Consider the following 16,117-nt stretch of genomic DNA (forward strand, 5'->3'; position numbering starts at 1 on the left):
ACTAGGTTGACACCTCATTTTTAGGTATACCTGGTACTGTTCCTGGCATGCTCTCCTGCACTCCTCATTGAACCAGGGTTGATCTCCTGGCTTGATGGTAATGGTAGAGTGGGAGATATGCCAGACCATGAGGTAACAGATTGTGGTTGAATACAATTCTGCTGCTGCTGATGGGCCACAGCGCCTCATGGCTGCCCAGTTTTGAGTTTCTGGATCTGTTTATATCTATCCCATTTTGCACGGTCGTAGTGCCACACAACAGGGTGGAGGGCATTCTCAATATGGGGATGGTAGGTAGATTGGCGAGGATGAGGTAAGTAAGTATTTCCCTCTTGTGGGCTCCCTCACCACCTGCCACAGACTCAGTCTAGCAGCTATGTCCTTTAGGACTCATCCAACTCGGTCAGTACTGGTGCTACCGAGACACTCTTGGTGATGGACATTGAAGTCCCCCACCCAGAGTACATCTGTGCATTTGCCATCCTCAGTGCATCTTCCAACTGGTGTTCAACATCGTACTGATTCATCAGCTGAGGGAGGGCAGTAGGTGATTATCAGTAGAAGGTTTCCGTGCCCAGGTTTGACCTGATGCCATGAGAATTTATGGGGTCCGGAGTCAATGCTGAGTGCTCCAAGAGCAACTCCCTCCTGACTGTATACCACCATGCAGCCACCTCTGGTGGTTCTGTCCTGTTGGTGGCACAGGACATACCCAGGCTTGGTGATGGTGGTGTCTGGGACATTGCCTGAAAATTATGACTCTGTGAGTATGACTATGTCAGGCATAACTGGTCTGTGGCACAGCACTCCCAATTTTGGCACATACCCCCAGATGTTCGCTTCCTGTCACCGGAAGTTTGGGATTGTCCACCGCTCGGAGCAGCCCCGGTGCCGTCTCCAGGCTCTGGTCCCTGGCATAGCGGAGAGGCTTCCTGCACTTACAATACCTTCAGTACTAGAGAAGCGGCATCGGACTACCTGCAGACAGCCAGTAGTTGAGCTACACCAACAGCAGCAGTTGCTGGTGCCCGCGGAGAGGCCTACCCGCCCCGGCCGGAACACAGCGCGGGGCTGCAGTCGGAGATTAGCCCAGTGCTGCGCATCCAGAGGCATCGCAGAGGGGTGGGACGGGTGTGTGGGCCCGAGGACTGGTTACAGGCCCGGGATCGGCGGAGCCCCGAACTGGAGATTCCCGGAGTCAGCGACTCACATCGACATCAGCATCGACAGCGACTTCTTCCCTGAGGTAAAATCCGAAAGCGCGATTAAAGAATCAAGAGCGCCCATCTTTGGGAGGGGCTACGAGGTCGCAGTGCTGCTGGTAAGGTCAACGTGCAGGCTTTGGTGTACGTCGGGTTTCGGTGAGGAGGGTGAATATTGACCAGGTAAGGCTTAGTTTGTTTTTAATTCCCAATTTCTGTCTTTCTTTCTTTTAAGCCAGAAGTAATGCGAGGGGTGGAAATGGCAGTCAGTGGGGTAGTATGCTCCTCCTGTGAAATGTGGGAGATCAGGGAGAAGTCAAATGTCCCTGACGACTACGTTTGCAGGAAGTGTGTCCAGCTGCAGCTCCTTTCAGATCACATGGATCAGTTGGAGCGGCAGTTGGACTCACTGAGGAGCATACAGGAGTCAGAAAGTATCATAAATAGGAGGTTCAGGGAGATGGTCACACCGCAGGTTCAGCCAGATAGATGGGTGACCACCAGGAGGGGCAGGCAGGTAGTGCAGGAGTCCCCTGTGGCTATTCCCCTCAATAACAAGTATGCTATTTTGGATACTGTTGGGGGGCAATGACCTCTCAGGGGAAAGCAGCAGCAGCAGCCAGGTCAGTGGCACCATGACTGGCTCTGTTGTACAGCAGGGAAGGTCAAAGTGTAGGTGAGCGGTAGTGATAGGGGACTCTATAGTCAGGGGCACAGATAGGCATTTCTGTGGCCGTGAGCGAGAATCCAGGATGGTGTGTTGTCTCCCTGGTGCCAGGGTCAAGGATGTCCCTGAGCGGGCACAGGGCATTCTGAAAGGGGAGGGTGAGCAGCCAGAGGTTGTGGTCCATATTGGTACTAACGACATAGGCAGGAAGAGAGATGAGGTCCTGCAAAGTGAATATCGGGAGTTAGGCAGAGGTTTTAAAAGCAGGACCTCAGGGGTTGTAATCACTTGCTAGTGAGGGTAGGAATAGGAGGATAAGGCAAATTAATGCGTGGCTGAAGAGCTGGTGTAGGCGGGAGGGCTTCAGCTACATGGATCATTGGGATCTCTTCTGGTGCAGAGGTGACCTGTACAAGAAGGACGGGTTGCATCTGAACTGGAAGGGGACCAATATCCTTGCGGGGAGGTTTGCTAGTACTACTCGGGAGGGTTTAAACTAGTCCGGCAGAGGGGTGGGACCCAAAGTAGTAGTCTCTCCGATGAGATAGTTGAGGCAAATGTAGAGGTTAAAGCAACCAAGTCCAGTAGTCAGGCCGGGCAGGGGCAGGACAGGGAGCGTGGAAGGTCTGCTAGGTTAAGCTGCATTTAATTTAATGCAAGAAGCCTTACAGGTAAGGCAGATGAACTCAGAGCATGGATTGGTACATGGCATTGTGATATTATAGCTATTATGGAAACGTGGTTGAGGATGGGCAGGACTGGCAGCTCAATGTTCCAGGGTAGCGATGTTTCTGGCGTGACAGAGGTGGAGGTAAGAGAGGAGAGGGAGTTGCACTATTGATTAAGGAGGACATCACGGCAGTACTTAGAGAGGATATCCCAGGGGGAATGTCCAGAGAGGCCATATGGGTAGAACTTAGAAATAAGAACGGGGTGATCACTTTGATGGGATTATACGATAGGCCCCCCCAATAGTCAGAGGGAATTGGAGGAGCATATATGTAGGGAAATCACAGATAGGTGTAGGAATTATAGGATTGTAATAGTAGGTGATTTTAACATCCCTAATATTGACTGGGACTGCCTTAGTGCTAAGGGATCAGATGGGGAAGAATTTGTTAAGTGTGTTCAGGATAGTTTTCTGAAGCAGTATGTGGATGGCCCTACGAGAGAAAGGGTTACACTCGACCTTCTCTTAGGAAATGAGGCTGGGCAGGTGGTTGATGTGTCAGTGGGGGAGCATTTTGGGACCAGTGACCATAACTCTATTAGCTTCAAGATAGTTATGGAAAAGGACAGGACTGGTCCTCAGGTTGAAGTCCTAAATTGGGGGAAGACTAATTTCGATGGCATCAGACAGGAACTCTCAAAAGTTGAATGGAAGAGGCTGTTTACAGGTAAAGGGACGTCTGGCAAGTGGGAGGCTTTTAAAAGTGAAATAGGAAGAGTTCAGGGCCAGCATGTTCCTGTTAGATGGAAGGGCAAGGCTGGCAATTTTAGGGAACCTTGGTTGACAAGGGATATTGAGGGTCTGGTCAGGACAAAAAAGGAGGCATATGTCAGGTATAGGCAGCTGGGATCAAGTGAGTCCCTCGAGGAGTATAGGGGATGTAGGAGTACACTTAAGAAGGAAAGTAGGAGGGCGAAAAAGGGCCATTGGATTTCCCTGGCAGATGAGATAAAGGAGAATCCGAAAAGATTCTATAAGTATATTAGGAGTAAAAGGGTAGCTAGGGAGAGAGTAGGTCCCCGTAAAGATCAGTGTGTAATCTATATGTACAGCCATGGGAAATGGGCGAGGTCTTAAATGAATACTTCTCGTCTGTATTTACCGTGGTGAAGGTTATGGAAGCTAGTGAGTTCAAGGGACGGACCAGCGATATCTTGGAGCATATCAACATTCCAAAGGAGGAGGTGTTGGAGGTTTTGAAGTGCATTAAGGTGGATAAATCCCCAGGGCCTGACCAGGTGTATCCTAGGATGCTATGGGAAGCAAGGGAAGAGATTGCTGGGGCCTTGGCAGAGATTTTTGTATCATCGTTAGCCACGGGTGAGGTACCGGAAGACTGGAGGATAGATAATGTTGTGCCTTTATTTAAAAAGGGCAGCAGGGATAAGCCAGGGAACTACAGGCCAGTGAGCCTTACATCAGTGGTGGGAAAGTTATTGGAAGGGATTCTGAGAGACAGGATTTATATGCATTTGGAAAGGCAAGGTCTGATTAGGGATAGTCAGCATGGCTTTGTGCGTGGGAAATCATGTCTCACAAATTTGATTGAGTTTTTTGAGGAGGTGACCAAGAGGACTGACAAGGGCAGGGCGATGGACATTGTCTATCTGGACTTTAGCAAGGCCTTTGACAAGGCCTCCCACATGGTAGGCTGGTCCAGAAGGTTCGAACACATGGGATCCAGGGTGAGCTAGCCAACTGGATACAAAATTGGCTTGGTGATAGGAGGCAGAGGGTGGTAGTGGAGGGTTGTTTTTCAGATTGGAGGCCGGTGACCAGTGGTGTGCCGCAGGGATCGGTGCTGGGCCCTCTGTTGTTTGTCATATATATTAATGACTTGGATGAGAACGTAAGAGGCATGTTTAGTAAGTTTGCAGATGACACCAAAATTGGTGGTATAGTGGACAGTGAAGAAGGTTGTCTAAGGTTACAACAGGATATAGATCAACTGGGAAAGTGGGCAAGGGATTGGCAAATGGAATTTAATGCAGACAAGTCCAAAGTCATGCATTTAGGGAAGTTAAACCAGGGCAGGACATATACAGTGAATGGCAGGGCCCTGGGGAGTGTTGATGAGCAGAGAGACCTTGGGGTGCAAGTACATAGTTCCCTGAAAGTGGCAAAACAGGTAGACAGGGTGGTGAAGAAGGCATTGAATACAAGAGTTGGGACGTCATGTTACAGTTGTACATAACGTTGGTTAGTCTGCACTTGGAGTACTGTGTGCAGTTCTGGTCACCGCACTACAGGAAAGATGTGATTAAGGTAGAGAGGGTGCAGAAAAGATTCACAAGGATGTTGCCTGGTTTGGAGGGTTTGAGTTATAAAGAGAGATTGGATCGGCTGGGTCTGTTTTCAGTGGAGCAAAGGAGGCTGAGAGGGGACATGATAGAGGTATATAAAATTATGAGAGGCAGAGATAGGGTAGATAGCTAGAGTCTGTTTCCCATGGTAGGGGTGACTAAAACTAGAGGCCATAGATTTAAGGTGAGAGGGAAGAGGTTTAAAGGGGATCACACAAAGAATAGTGGGTATCTGGAATGAGCTGCCAGAGGAGGTGGTGGAGGCAGGAACAGTAGCAACATTTAAGAGGCATCTGGACAGGTACTTGAAAGAGCAAGGCATAGAGGGATATGAAATTAATGCAGGCAGGTGGGATTAGTATAGATAGGCATTATGGTCAGCATGGACGTGGTGGGCCTAAGGACCTGTTTCTATGCTGTACGACTGTATGACTGTATATTATTCAAGAGGACTTTGCAGGGTCCACAGGGCTGGGTTTGCCATTGTCGGTTATGGTGCCTAGGTCTATGCCAGGCGCTCTGTCCAGTTTCATGCCTTTTACATTTTTCCCCAGTAGTTTGGTACAACTGAGTGGCTTGCTAGGCCATTTCAGAGGGCATTCAAGAGTCAACCGCATTGCTGAGGGTTTTGAGTCACATGTAGGCCAGACCAGGTATGGATGGCAGATTACCTTCCCTAATGGACATTAATTAACCAGTTCAAATTGATCTCTATAGGCTCTGCTGCAGCAAGATAACAAGAAAGGGTGATCTAAGAACGTGAGGTATCGAAGTATTTGGCCAAAATAGGTTTGGTGTCATCCCACAGACGAACACTTGTGGAAGGAATAATGGGATAGTGGAGGAACCAGAGGTGTAATGGCACATTGACTAATGTGCTGGTACCAGGGGCACGACCATTGGGTGCATACGAACAAACATATGAACATACGAATCAGGAGCATAAGTAGGCCGTTTGGCCCCTCTAGCCTGCTGCAACATTCAACAAGATCATAGCTCATTTGGTTGTGCCTCAAATTCCGCACTCCCACCTACCCCTGATAAGCTTTGATTCCCTTGCCTAACAAGAATCTATCTACCTCCACCTTAAAAATATTCAATGACCCTGCCTCCACCACCTTCTGAGGCAGAGAGTTCCAAAGTCGCACAACTCTCAGAGAAAAAAATTCTTCTCATCTCTGTCCTCAAAGGGTGACCCCTAATTTTAAAACAGTGCCCCCTAGTTCTGGACTCACTCACAAGAAGAAACATCGTTTCCACATTCACCGTGTCAAGACCGCCCCCCCCCCCCCGTTCAGCATCTTATGAACTTCAATCAAATCTCCCCTCGCTCTCCTGAACTCCAGTGAGAACATGCCCAGTCTGTCCAACCATTCATCATAAGATCACAGGCTCATTCCAGGTATCAATGTAGTCACTTTTTTTATTTGTTTTGTGGGATGTGGGCGTGGCAGGGCATCCCTAATTGCCCTTGAACTGAGTGGGTTTTTCCAACAATCGACAATGGTTTCATGGCCACCATTAGACGATGTTTTAAATCTAAATTTATTAATTGAATTCAAATTTCATTTGCTGTGGTGGGATTCGAACCCATGCCCCCAGAGCATTAGTCTGGACTTTAGATTACTAACCCAGTGACATTACCACTGTGCAACCGTCTTTGAGAGCACAATTCTACCCAGGGCGTAATGGTAATGCTGTTGTGCTTTGATACTACTGTTCAGATATTAGCTTGAGGATCCAGTTGTCGTGGTCCATGTGGGAACCAATGACATTGGTAGAAAGAGAGATGGTGTTCTGCTTAGAGAATTTGAGGAGTTAGAGTCCAAACTAAAACACAGAGTATCAAAGGTAATCATCTCTGGATTGTTACCTGAGCCATGCATAAATTGGCACAGGGTCAAGCAGATTGGAGAACTAAATGCGCGGCTCAAAGAATGGTGTGGGAAGAAGCTGGTATCAGTATTCAGGGAATAGGAAGCTATTCAGTTGGTATGGGCTTCACTGAAATCAGGCTGGAACCAGTGTCCTGGCCAATCACATAACTAGGGCTGTGGACAGGGCTTAAACTAACGGTGGGGGGTTGGGGGGGGAGTGGTCGGGAGGGGAGTGGGGGGTGGGGGGGGGAGTGGTCGGGAGGGGATTGGGGTTGGGGGGGGGAAGGGTTTGGATAAAGAGAAATTTAGAAATCTAAAGAGAGGAGTCAGGGCATCGGAGCAGGATGGTGATGTTGCTGACTCCCAACAAAATCAGACAGGAAGGGACAGAGAGTTTAACAAAAATTGCAAAAAAGGTCATTGCAGGAATAGAGGTAAAAAATGAAACTGAAGTTCCTTTATCTGAATGCATGAAGCATCTGTAATAAGATAAATGAACTAGTTGCAGGAATAGAGATAAATGATCTGGATCTAATTGTTATTACCGAGACATGGTTACAAGGAGATCAAGGCCGGGAAATGAATATTGCAGGGTATACAATATTTCAGACAGACAGAATAACAAAGGAGGAGGAGGAGCCCTGATAGTGCAGGATGGCATAGGACATTACAAAGAAGGGATCTGGTCTCAGAAGATCATGTCGTAGAATCAGTTTGGGTGGAAATTAGGAATAGCAGGAGTCAGAAAACACTGACGGGAGTAGTTTACAGGCCCCCTAAAAGTAGTTATATTATTGGACAGAACATTAAATGGGAAATTATTGGAGCATGTAAAAAAGGTAATGTATTAATTGTGAGAGACTTTAATCTGCATATAGACTGTGACAATCAAATTGGCAACAATGGTCTCGAAGATGAATTTTTAGAATGCTTTCATGACAGTTTCTTGGAGCAATATGTTTTAGAACTGACTAGGGATAAAATTATCTTAGATCTCATATTGTGTAATGAAGTAGGGTTAATAAGCAATGTCATAGTAAAAGATCCACTGGGAAAGAGTGATCATAATAAGAGTGAGGATATTAAGGATATAGAACAAAGAACAAAGAAAATTACAGCACAGGAACAGGCCCTTCAGCCCTCCAAGCCTGCGCCGATCCAGATCCTCTATCTAAACCTGTCGCCTATTTTCTAAGGGTCTGTATCTCTACTTCCTGCCCATTCATGTATCTGTCTAGATACATCTTAAAAGACGCTATCGTGCCCGCGTCTACCACCTCCGCTGGCAATGCGTTCCATGCACCCACCACCCTCTGCGTAAAGAACTTTCCACGCATATCCCCCCTAAACTTTTCCCCTTTCACTTTGAACTCGTGTCCCCTTGTAATTGAATCCCCCACTCTGGGAAAAAGCTTCTTGCTATCCACCCTGTCTATACCTCTCATGATTTTGTACACCTCAATCAGGTCCCCCCTCAACCTCCGTCTTTCTAATGAAAATAATACTAATCTACTCAACCTCTCTTCATAGCTAGCGCCCTCCATACCAGGCAACATCCTGGTGAACCTCCTCTGCACCCTCTCCAAAGCATCCACATCCTTTTGGTAATGTGGCGACCAGAACTGCACGCAGTATTCCAAATGTGGCCGAACCAAAGTCCTATACAACTGTAACATGACCTGCCAACTCTTGTACTCGATACCCCGTCCGATGAAGGAAAGCATGCCGTATGCCTTCTTGACCACTCTATTGACCTGCGTTGCCACCTTCAGGGAACAATGGACCTGAACACCCAAATCTCTCTGTACATCAATTTTCCCCAGGACTTTTCCATTTACTGTATAGTTCACTCTTGAATTGGATCTTCCAAAATGCATCACCTCGCATTTGCCCTGATTGAACTCCATCTGCCATTTCTCTGCCCAACTCTCCAGTCTATCTATATTCTGCTGTATTCTCTGACAGTCCCCTTCACTATCTGTTACTCCACCAATCTTAGTGTCGTCTGCAAACTTGCTAATCAGACCGCCTATACTTTCCTCCAAATCATTTATGTATATCACAAACAACAGTGGTCCCAGCACGGATCCCTGTGGAACACCACTGGTCACACGTCTCCATTTTGAGAAACTCCCTTCCACTGTTACTCTCTGTCTCCTGTTGCCCAGCCAGTTCTTTATCCATCTAGCATATATTGATATCAATTGAGAAAAAATATTGGAGAAATTTGAGGGACTAAAATCTGACAAGTCCCCGGGACCAGATGGCCTACATGCGAGGGTTCTAAAAGAGATAGCTGCAGAAATAGTGGATGCACTGTCTATGATTTTCCAGAATTCCTTAGATTCAGGAATGGTCCCTTCAGATTGGAAGTTGACAAATGTTATGCTGCCTTTCAAGAAAGGAGGTAGAGAGAAAACAAGGAACTACAGGCCAGTTAGCCTGACATCAGTCATTGGGAAGATGCTGGAAACAATTATTTAAAAAGTCTTAACTTGCACTTGGAGAAACATAATATGATCAGAACAAGTCAGCATGGTTTTACTAAAGGGAGATCCTGTTTGACAAATTTATTAGAGTTTTTTGAGGATGTGACTAGTAGGATAGATAAAGGGTAACCAGTAAATGTTGTATACCTGGATTTTCAAAAGGCATTCGATAAAGTGCCACATAAAAGATTACTAGACAAGATAAGGGCTCATGGTGTTGGGGGTAATATATTAGCGTGGACAGAGGACTGATTAAGACAGAAAGCAGCGAGTTGGCGTAAATGGGGCATTTTCGAATTGGCAGGCAGTGAGTAGTGGAGTGCCGCAAGGATCAGTGCTGAGGCCTCAGCTATTTACACTTTATATTAATGACTTGGATGAAGAGACAGAGACTAATGCATCTAAGTTTGCTGATGATACAAAGCTCAGTGGAAAGGTAAGCTGTGGGGAGGATGTAGAGAGGCTGCAAAGAAATATAGACAGGTTAAGTGAGTGGGCAACAAGATGGCAAATGGAGTATAATGTGGAGAAGTGTGATTTTGGTCGTAAAAGTAGAAAAGCAGAATATTTTTTCAAGCTGTGAAACTGGTAAGTGTTGGTATTCAGAGAGACTTGAGGGTACTCATATATGCAGGTGCAGTAGGCTATTAGAAAGGCAAGTGGCATGTTGGCCCTTATTGCAAGGGGATTGGAGTACAGGAATAAAGAAGTCTTACTAAAATTGTACAGGCTTTGGTGAGACTGCACCTGGAATAGTGTGTGCAGTTTTGGTCTCCACATTTAAGAAGGCAGTGCAGCTAATATTTACTAGATTGGTCCCTGGGACGAGGGGGTTTTCCTATGATGAGAGGCTGAGTAAATTGTGCCTATATTCTCTGGAGTTTAAAAGAATGAGAGGCAATCTAATTGAGACACATAAGATTTTGAAAGGCTTTATAGGGTGGCAAATTAATTGATTTTAAAAATTGCATCCTTGTTTTCTATTCTCTCCATGGCCTCGCCCCTCCCTATCTCTGGTATCCCCACCAGCACCACAACTCTCCGAGACATCTGTGCTCCTCTAATTCTGACCGATTGAACATCCCCGATTTGAATTGTTAAACCATTGGTGGCCGTGCCTTCATTTGCCTGGGCCCCAAACTCTGGAATTCCATCCTGAAACCTCTCCGAGACTCGACCTCTATTTCCCTCTTTAAGATCCTCCTTAAAATCTATCTCTTTAACCAAGCTTTTGAGCATCTCCCCTACTGTCCTCTTGTGTGGCTCCGTGTCTAATTTTGTTTTATAACGGTCCTGTAAGGGGGACGTTTTTATAATTTGACAGGTGCTATATTAAAATAACTTGGTGTTGTTGTAAACTGTAGAAATACGTTAAAATAATCAGGTGATAAAATCTGTTCCACTTTACCTTGTAGATCACAACAGCTTCTTTAATCGGTATGAAGTTGTGAGATTTGTGTTCCCGCGCATCTCTACAAATCACACAGATCAGTTTCTTGTCAGTTTCACAAAACAGCTTCAGTTCTTCCTGATGTTCCTCACACTGAAGTTTACTTTCCTTCTCTTTCGGATTCAGGTTTAATTTCCGAGCTTTCTCCGCCAGACTCGCTAAGGCCCGACTGATCCTCAAGTTTCTGTCCGGAAATTCCTCTCTACATTCCGGGCAGGAGTTTCTCTCCTTTTCCCAACACTGTGTGATACAGGAGCGGCAGAAGTTGTGTCCACAATCCAGTGAAACCGGATCGGTGAAGAAATCAAGACAAATGGGACAAGTTACCTCCTCGGTCCAACTCTCGGGCTGCTGTCTGGAAGTCATGTTCACACTCAGCACTTCCTGATTCAAACCGCTTTCAGTTTCGATATCCGAGTGCTGCCGAACACATTCGGTTCAGTGATTTCCCGATCAGGTAAACTGCAATACTCAGGGAATTCACTCCCTCCTTTAAACTCCTGCTGGATTCCATCAATAGATGTCACTACAGGACAATATTTCTGAACCAGGTATTTTTGTCGGTTTTCTGTAAAAGCTCTTGTTCCGGGAACCCCGTGTGTTTACTTTATGTTCAGTGAAGGACTGCATTAAACAAACCGATTTACTCCGTGTATCAGTTTAATGTTGTCTGGAGCCAGGAAACACGCTCAAAAAGTGCTGAAATAATTGCTCTGATCTCAAATGTTTTCCAGCAGAGTGAATATGTCAGAAACTATTTGTGACAATTATTGTGGATTTGTTAAAATATTTATTGCACTATCCTTCACACTTTGAAATTATTTTATAATATTTTATTTATAATTGTGACATAATATACTAATATATAAATTTCGAGCAGATGTGACGTTATGTTGTTCAACATTTTCAGTGCGGGTTTTCCGATTGGGAGACAGTTCTGGTCATATTTCACTTTCTGACAATTTGAGAGTGAGAGCCGGGCAGACCTGGAGGGGTTTTGGTGAATTGCCAGGGAGGAGGAAGCATCGGGTGGGCTGGAAAGCAAATTCCAAACTGCTTGTGCTGATTCACTGTAACTGAAGGTGCACCGGCACCGCCGCGCTACAACAGCGCTTGGACAGTCCTCAAACAATCAAATCCCACAAGCACCCTTCTGGTAAATCTCCTCTGCATCCTCACATCCTTCCGAAACTGTGGTGACCGGAACTGGATGCAATACTCCAGTTTGGGCTAACCAGAGCTCAGTTTAACCTCCCTGCTTTTGATGAAGCCCAAGATCTGGCACCTCCCCCATATCTAGGGAAGCTTGGAAGATTATGGTAATCCATTCCACTATCTCCACCCCAATCTCCATTATCAACCTGGGATGTAAACCATCCACATCAGGCAATTTAACCACTCTAAGCATAGATAGGATGTACTGGATTGGTTGTCTATCAATTTTCACCCCGTCCATTACCTCGATCATCACCACTTCTACCAATATCATGTTAGCATCCTATTCCTTATTAAACACCAATACAACATACTCATTGAGTATTCGAGTCTTGCCCTACGCCTCTAAGCATGTGTTTCCCTCTCTGGCCCGAATATGTCCCACCCCACCTCTTACTCTCCGCTTACTATTTACGTGCCATTAGAATATTTTTGGGTTTACTTTTATGCTAAATGCCATTTGATTTTCATTCTCTCTTCACCAGTATTATTTTCCCTTTCACTTCCCCTCTCAACTTATTGTATTTGGTCTGGTTCTTGCTTGAGAAATTCATCTGACATGCATCATCAATGCTCTTTTTTGTTCCATCATATTCTGTATCTCCCTCGTCATCCAAGGAGACCTGGCTTCGATTCGCTTACCTTTCTCCCTCGTTGCAATGTATCTCATCTGTACCTGACACATGCCTCCCTTTAAAGATCACACCTTTTGCTGTTACAGTTCGTCCTGTCAGTCTTCAGTTCCATTTTACCCTGGCTAAATCTCTTCGCATCCCATTCAAGTTAACCCTCTTCCAATTTAAACATTCGATTTTGGATTGTTCCTTTCCCTTCTCCATTACTAATCTGAACCTTATGATACGATGATCATTCCGACACAGGTATTCTCCCATAGACATTTGGTTCATTTGTTCCCCCAAAAATGCATTTAGTAAATGATTCATGTTGTCGACAAGGGAAGTTTCTCAATGCATAAAATCTCTCGCCACAGTTTCAAGAGTAATTGTTCCAATCTGTTGAGTGTTCGAGCTCCTTGAAAATGTTGTTAATTTAGAGGTAATGGAGGGATTTACAAACTCGTTCACTTATTGCTAGTCTCGATCCAGTTTCAGCTCCAATTTCTCTGTTAAACCTCGGAAGGTTGGGAGGAGGGTACATTGTCCTGTCGTGATGTGATAAATGGGCCACGGAAGATACTTTGGAACCTGTATTTCAATTGGCATTGCCAACACCTTCAAAACAGAATCTCTTTAGGCTTTCACTCGGACCAGAGGAAATCATGAAGGGGTTTATGATAGACTACACTGAGACAATCCTCACCCCCTTATTAATATATTGTTGTCTTGGTCACCTTAAAATAACTTGAGTATTTTAGTTAGCACAGGTGCAGGCCCGAGGTCTCACGGCTCGGCTGATGTGTCCTTCTCGGCGAGGGCATCTGTGCCGGGTCTTCCAGCGCCGGGGACCGACCAATCACTGGAGGTGAAAGATGCCCCAGCTGGAGGAAGCACCAGCCAATGTAAATGTTAACATGCGGAGGGAATCCATTGCTAATGCAACACAGGTCTTCAGAACTGAAGCGGCGTTATTTAAACCACTTGAATAAGATCCAGCCGTTGGCGGGATGGAAATTGAAATGTGGGCGGAGGCGTAAAACGGGCGGTCTGGCGTCTGTCACCCGTCATGTGCCCAGCCGGATATTCAATTCCGTTGACTTCAATGTCACTGAATTTCAGCCGAGCGGTAGAACTGCACCAAATGCAATTCTGTCTGATTTGCGCCCGTCCCCAGCCCAAGTCCAATTTCACCCTGTGGTCTATTTAACAAAGGATGGGAGCTGCAGCTATCACAGTTCCACTGCTCCTCTCTGCCTTCTTGATCTGTGTGGGCCTGTTGTCCGATTACAACGGCAAATCAAACCATTATCCCCCACACATTATAATTTAGAGAATGTTATGACTGTCTTGTCTGTATCATTCTGAAAGAGTCTTATTTGCCACTTGACTCATGCTGTGTCAGATTGTACAAACTGTTACTTTAGAGTGTGTAGTGGATTAGACCCGTTTTGTTCTGTTATGTTGGAAAGTGAATGGTGATCATTCTATATTGTACATTGCACAAACCGATTAGAATTTGAACTGTCAAGATGCACGGATGACTTTAACACCCCTCTCAGTGTAATTAGCAAGGATGTATTTATAATAAAATGTTTCTGTATATTCTGTTCCAGTACTTTGTAGTTTTTACTGCAGTTATGTCCTGATTAATAACACACTGATTAGCAAGAGAGTCTGAATTGTGAGCTAAACAATAGGGGACAGGACTTTCTCTGGCCTTAATGTGCCGGCAACATTATAAATGTGGTGGGAAAGCTTTCCAGTGAAGTTGCTAAATCAGTGTTAACACTCTCTCCTTTGAATCAGAAAGTATTGGGTTCAAATCCCACTCCAAGGACATGAGCTCAAAATCGAGGCAGGCACTCCATTGCAGTACTGAGGGAGTGCTGCACTGTCAGAGGTGCTGTCTTTCAGTTAAACCAAGCCGGGCTTGCCTTCTCGGGTCCCATAAAAGATGCCATGGCCACAATTTCAAAGAAGAGCAGGGCAGTTCTCCCTACTGTCCTGGTCAATATTTATTCCTCAACTAACATAATTAAAAAGGCACATTATCTGGCCATTTATCACATGGCTATTCGTGGGGCCTTGCTGTGTGCACATTGTCTGCCACGTTTCCTACATTGCAACAGTGAGCACACTTCAAAAAGTATTTCATTGGCTGAGATGCAAGACTGGCTTTTTCCCTCTCTCTCCAATGAATGTGTTCTCGGTTGTGGCCACACCTGCTGACCATATGATGTTCATCCCATCATCCCGATACTTATCGCAGAATCTTGGGGGTGCCTTTAACCTAATTTACTGGTCATGAAACCCATGGGGTTGGGTGGAACACAGGTTTTACACCTCGCCGAATACTATTATCTGTTGAATCAATTGGAGAGTAATATCCGGTGAGTATAAAACCAGCATTACCTCGGACCCTGTCACTTTCCCGATGGGTGGAATAGTTTCACATGGAGTGGTTGCTGGATGATGGAAGTATCACCTCAGACAAATAATAGAATTAAATAAAATACATTGCCCAAACTTTCGCATTTTTGACACAACCGATGACCGTGGCGAAACAAGAATTCTTTTCATTTCAAGTTTCTGCTCAAATTCATTTGCATACATTGGAAACACCAAAAGAAAACTTCAGGGCACAAAATGAACGAAGGACATATAAAACTCAGGCAGTGAGAGGCGACAGCCCGAAAACAAATGTGAGAAAATGGTCGGAATGGGAAACAGAAAACATCTGGAGAGCAAGTGTGAATAAAAAAAGTGCACGAAAGAAGACCAGTGAAGAGACAGAACAGGTGAATAGGGAAGGCACAGTCCACCTCTGTCAGCTCTGTGGTCTGACCAAAGATTTACCCCAACCCAAACACCAACCTCTCTACCCATTCCCCCGACACGGACTGATCCCTGAATATATCTGAAGATATCCGGTACCTAATTGATCTATACTGCTCTCAGACATGCATTTTCCATACTTAGCCCATGAATTCCAAGTGCCAATTTCGCTCTATTTATTTCCACACCCAAGATTTACCTCAAAGGTAAAATCATTGAAGATTATAAATGAAAGTGGAGTTAAACAGGCAGTATTGCAGACAATGCTAAGTTGTGGGCCCAATATCATTCTGTCAAAATAACTGCACTGGATTGTTAATGAACCATTAATCTTTCTCTCTCCACTTTATTTATTTGCATCTCAGCACTTTGTGAACAGGAAGGAGTTGTCTATTGCTGGGAATAACCAGACACTTACCACAAATAACAGAATTTCTCATCACCTCACACACTTCACCTTTTTTGTATTGGGCCACACACTGAGCACAACATGTTTCCAAGTGTACAGAGCCTGAGTGAGTATACAGAGAAAAACATAGACATTACAACATGGACACAGGCCTTTTGACAAAATCAGTCAATATCTGAATTCACGCTCCACCAAAACAAGTAATTCTATTCACATTTAACCCACCTTTTCCCATATCCCTTCAACACTTCTTTATCTCTCTCTTCAAACTAATCTTGAATGTTGACATAGTTGTTTCCTCAGTCACTGTCCCTGGAAGTGAA

The 16,117-nt window shown here is 45.2% G+C and overlaps 1 protein-coding gene across 1 annotated transcript in view; it reads right to left on the reverse strand.

Moving 5' to 3' along the window:
- Positions 1–11,109, reverse strand: part of LOC137346215 (zinc-binding protein A33-like) — a 35,804-nt gene extending 24,695 nt beyond the window's left edge. Inside the window, exon 1 of the mRNA XM_068009638.1 lies at positions 10,677–11,109. Within this exon, the coding sequence (XP_067865739.1) occupies positions 10,677–11,084 (408 nt within the window). The 5' untranslated portion in view covers positions 11,085–11,109. The remainder of the gene's footprint in view (positions 1–10,676) is intronic.
- Between the last annotated feature and the right edge of the window lie 5,008 nt (positions 11,110–16,117).

The sequence above is a fragment of the Heterodontus francisci genome, chromosome 29, assembly GCF_036365525.1.
Source record: "Heterodontus francisci isolate sHetFra1 chromosome 29, sHetFra1.hap1, whole genome shotgun sequence".
NCBI lineage: Eukaryota > Metazoa > Chordata > Chondrichthyes > Heterodontiformes > Heterodontidae > Heterodontus > Heterodontus francisci.